Genomic DNA, 4,686 nt, shown 5'->3' with positions numbered 1-4,686 from the left:
CCCCCCCCCCATTCACTCACATATGGCTCCCAGCAACATGGAGAGACACAAATTACAGTAAAGTGATGTCATTTCCTGTTCTTACCAGACTGTAGTATCGGTTGCATTATTGGACTTTACCCACCGAGTCATCACATTACTGATGATTAGCCGGATTAGAATACCTGTGAGGATGTGTGCGAATGCATATCTGCGTGTGATCTTCAGGGCCGGGTGTTTGGGTCCGAACACGTCCAGGAGGAACGCCGTCAGACTGCACAGGATGCCCAGGAAACAGAAGGCGGCGATCACCCTCATCAGCAGGACGGTCTGGGGGTTCACGCAGTAATCTGGAGGGACGCAGACACACACCACAGCATTACCTACTGCTAGAACAGTAATAACAATAACAATAATCATAACAGATCTGGGCTCAAAGACCAGCCGTCTGGTTTTAGTCACCTGAAGGGGCGACTAGTCTGGTAAATTCAGAAAATGACATCACTTTACTGTAATGCAGCCTTTAAAACCAGAAAAAAGACCTATTACGATCTCCATTATCTAAGGCGATATCTAGTCTCTGATCACAATATCTAGTCTTAAGTCACCATATGTAGTCTCTTATCACCCTATCTAGTCTCCAGTCACCCCATCTAGTCTCAAGTCACCCCATCTAGTCTCAAGTCACCCCATCTAGTCTCAAGTCACCCCATCTAGTCTCCAGTCACCCCATCTAGTCTCCAGTCACCCCATCTAGTCTCCAGTCACCCCATCTAGTCTCAAGTCACCCTATCTAGTCTCAAGTCACCCTATGTAGTCTCAAGTCACCCTATCTAGTCTCAAGCCACCCTATCTAGTCTCAAGTCACCCTATCTAGTCTCATATCACGATTTTTATACTTTAACTATATTTTCCTGACAATGTTTACAGACTTTTACTGAAGTAACATTTTTAACGCAGGACTTTTACTTGTAACAGAGTATTTTAACAGCGAGGTATTAGTACTTTTACTGAAGTAAAGGATCTGAATACTTCTTCCAGCGCTCATGAAAGGTGCTTTACAAATAAAGTTATTAGAGGGACAGACAGAAAGACAGAGACACACAGAAAGACACACAGAGAGACAGAAAGACAGATGGAGATAAAGACAGAGAGAGACAGAAAGAGACAAAAAGACAGAGACAGTTAGAAAGACAGAAAGACAGACAGAGACAAAAAGAAAGAGATAGAAAGACAGAGACAAAAGACAGATAGACAACCAGAAAGAACCAAAAAGAAAGAGACAGACAGAAAGACAGATAGGCAAACAAACAGAGACAGAGAGAGAGAGACAGAGAGAGACAAAAGACAGATAGAAAAAAGACAGAGACAGAAAGAAAGCTATAGCTAGGCAGAAAGAACAAAAGAAAGAGCGTGAGAGAGGGAGAGAGAGAGCGAAAGACACACAGAAAGACAGGCCGACCTAAAGACAGACAGCGAGACTTTATTAATCCTAAACAGGGAAATTATTATTAATATTGTCTGTCCTCACCGTCCAGAAGCTTGGGGTCAATGTACCCGAGGACATCCGCCACCCCCAGCTCCTGTTTCGGGCAGGTTCCTCCGTGCAAGCGGAGCCAGGCGGGCTCGGCCAGGGCCGTGCACAGCGCCGTGATGGACAGCGCCCCGGGCAGAGCCGAGACCAGGCTCCGCTCCGGCTGCTTGGGCAGGGGGGGGCCTCCTCTCCGCCTCCGGCCTCCGGGGACCGCGGAACCCGGCGGGGCATACATGGCCTGGGTGGTAGACGCGTGACAGCGGCCCTGGTGCCCTCTCTTCCCGCGGGTATCTGATGTTTTTAAAGGTTAAAACTCCAGCTGTTAGACATAGACGGGGGTCCGACTAGAAGGGATACGGCTACGGCCGGAAGTTACGCAAATCCCGGCTGAGATAATGATATAACTTCTAATAATTTCAAACAGGGAACGTGTGTTCATTCCTCGCTAGGGTTGTAATCCAACCCCGAGTTTTATTTAACTTAAGTACTCGTCTTAGTGCGTAAACTTAACTGGCGTAGCCGTAGCTGTATCCCCTCCAGGCCCGTTAGCCGTTAGCTCCGCTGTTAGCTCTCTTATTAGCGTGTGAAGCTAACGCCAAACTCGTCAACTGTCATAAAAAAATGAAGTTAACAGAAACAAATCAGATGAAGGATAACCTATTAATCGATCTAGCCAACTGCTCCGATGGAAAACGGCCAACGGTCCGATACAAGAAAACAAAGACAAAACAAAACAAAAGGAAGCTTTACGCTTCCTGTAAAAATGGTTACTTCCTTGTTCACACGACTCTTCTTCGTGGTTCCAAAAGGCTGCTGTCTCAACGCGAGTGGCGCGCAGTCCTGCCACCCAGCGGTGACACAGCTGAACAACGGCAGGAAATGCTGGATGCCATATATGTATATGTATGTATATGTATGTATATATATATATATATATATATATATATATATATATATATATATATATATATATATATATATATATTACATGCCTTTATTAACCCTCGTTAACAACAACCTTGCACATATACAAACAAGATAAGCAAAACAAAACAAAAACAGACAAAAAAACAACACACATTTAGTTTTTCTGGGTCAAAGTTGAAGTTAAAACCTCCTTAAGACACTTTTGTTACTTTTCCCAAAGTTCTTTGATGATTTCTTTGGACATTTTTGAAATCTACTTAAATTTTTTAAGCTTTCTCCGACATTTGTTGTCACTTTTTGAACTTTTTTGTTGTTTTTCCCTACATTTCTGTCACTTTTTTCAGTGTTCTTAAATCTTTTCTTCTTCTTAAAATGCAATGAAATTGAATAAATAAATAAAATCTTTTTGGAGATGGGTGAAATTTAAACCGGAGGGTTAACGCCGGTGCTGCGGTCATGTGATAACATTATAAAGTGTTATAAGTCATAATAACAACTTTATATTTAGGCAAATCTCAGGTGAATAGTTTGGAATAAAGCTGTAGAAGGTTTTAGTAACTTTAATTTAAAGAATGCTAAAATCATACATAGGTCTGGAAAAGACTCTTAATATAAAAACATCAATGGACCTCTCCAGTGGAGCAAACAGTGGAGTTTATATTTTATTTTATTTTATCATAGAAACAAAACAAAAATGGAGATAATTCGTCTAATTCACTGGTTGCCAAACGTTGTTAAAACCCCAAAATAACAATTTAACTTCATGATGAACATTGATATAAATACGTGCATGATGAAGACCATAGACTGTAAAACATAAGCTTAAAAACAAATTAAAATAAATAAGATTCTTGTGTGTTTTGAAGGTTTATGAGATGGGAAACGATAATAGACTTTCTATCGTTGTTCTGATTGGTTAGGGTTAGGCACGAGGACTGCGATTGGTTAGATTAAGGCGCTATGACACCAGGGTAAACCAATCAGAGGCAGAGAAAGGCAGAGTGGGCGGGACATGCGTCGTCATCCTAGGAAAATGCCAAATTCGCGCACCGGATACCAAAGATGGCGGTTCTTCCGTCATGTTTGTTTTTGTGAACTGTTGTAGTTTGTCTCTCGGTGCAGATAACGTCAACTACGTCACCCTTTCTCCTCCAGTTGACAGACAGCAGTACAGTGCGCGTGTTAGAGATTGTTAACTGATTCAAACGGTCAGTCGCGAGACCAACCGTTACTAACGGTCGGACAGCAGTGGGACTCGCCTACGACAGGAGGTCAGTGTTGGCACCAAAGAGCCGTTAAATGTCGGTAAAGGTTCGTGGTTTGGATTAGAAACACTCCCGAGGAACCACCACGCCTTCTCTGGGTGAAAGTATTAACATTATTGCTATGTTTTAGGGGATTTTGCGTAACTTCCGGCTGTAGCTGAATCCTCTCTAGCTGTCACTCGCGTGAGGATGTCAGGTGCGCATGCGTCACTTTGCGACAAGTAGTTAGCATAAAAGATGCTAACGAGATACTTTTGTAATGTCAACGCAGTAAAAATGGATCAACTTAACGAAAGGGGTTCACTATTAGCTACAAGTTAGCATCAAACACAACAACGTTTTGAGCTAACGTTAGCATCAAACAACCATAGATAGCTACGTTTCTGAAATGACTGCTAGCTTAGCTACAAGTTAGCATCAAACCCAACAAAGGCTGTCAGTTGAATGGTGTTTTGAGCTAACGTTAGCATCAACCAACCAAAGACAGCTACAACGTTTCTGAAATGATTCCCATCTTCTGTTATTGTTTGTAATGAGAAGTTATTATTTCATGGATTTCACTAATTCCATGTGAGAGTTATGTCGTAAACCGTTTAAATCTGAGCATGCGCAACTCACACGTGCACTCGACTCAGATCGGGCAGTGAGCCTAGCAGAGCCACGGGGACCCACAGCGGGTCAGGAACTGAACTCTCTGAATAAATATCCACACAGGTCGACATGAAGGAGGCTTTGACCCCGGTCCAGACGCTCAGCGCACACCCGGACTCCCGGTGCTGGTTCGTCAGCTGGAACCCGACCGGGACCCTGCTGGCCTCCTGCGGGGGGGACAAGGCCATCCGGATCTGGGGCCGAGAGGGTGAGGTGTCTACTACAGGAACTGACTGGTCTAACTCTTATAGTAGATAAGTTTACAACAATAAGTTTATAAGACTAATTTTTAGTAGATAGATAGATATAAATAGATGGGTAGTAGGGGTA

General features: G+C 43.2%; 3 protein-coding genes across 3 annotated transcripts in view; 1 reads left to right on the top strand and 2 right to left on the bottom strand.

Annotated features, from left to right (window-relative positions):
- Nucleotides 1-2,324, bottom strand: part of tmem127 (transmembrane protein 127) — a 3,086-nt gene extending 762 nt beyond the window's left edge. The window contains exons 1-2 of the mRNA XM_034871550.1: nt 1,511-2,324; nt 165-329 (exon numbers count right to left, since the gene is read on the bottom strand). Coding sequence (XP_034727441.1) covers nt 165-329; nt 1,511-1,748 — 403 coding nt within the window. The 5' untranslated portion in view covers nt 1,749-2,324. The remainder of the gene's footprint in view (nt 1-164; nt 330-1,510) is intronic.
- The window catches only part of LOC117945078 (U5 small nuclear ribonucleoprotein 200 kDa helicase-like), a 48,064-nt gene that overhangs the window by 7,621 nt on the left and 35,757 nt on the right, over nt 1-4,686 (bottom strand). The gene's annotated exons all lie outside the window — the stretch shown is intronic.
- LOC117944596 (U5 small nuclear ribonucleoprotein 200 kDa helicase-like) overlaps nt 1-4,686 on the top strand; it is a 22,585-nt gene that overhangs the window by 15,031 nt on the left and 2,868 nt on the right. Inside the window, exon 2 of the mRNA XM_034871551.1 lies at nt 2,986-2,988. The gene's annotated coding sequence lies outside the window, so the exon portion shown is untranslated. The remainder of the gene's footprint in view (nt 1-2,985; nt 2,989-4,686) is intronic.

The sequence above is a fragment of the Etheostoma cragini genome, chromosome 5, assembly GCF_013103735.1.
Source record: "Etheostoma cragini isolate CJK2018 chromosome 5, CSU_Ecrag_1.0, whole genome shotgun sequence".
Lineage (NCBI taxonomy): Eukaryota > Metazoa > Chordata > Actinopteri > Perciformes > Percidae > Etheostoma > Etheostoma cragini.
The sequence above is the reverse complement of the archived record's forward strand: the minus strand, read 5'-3'. Positions and strand labels throughout refer to the sequence as shown.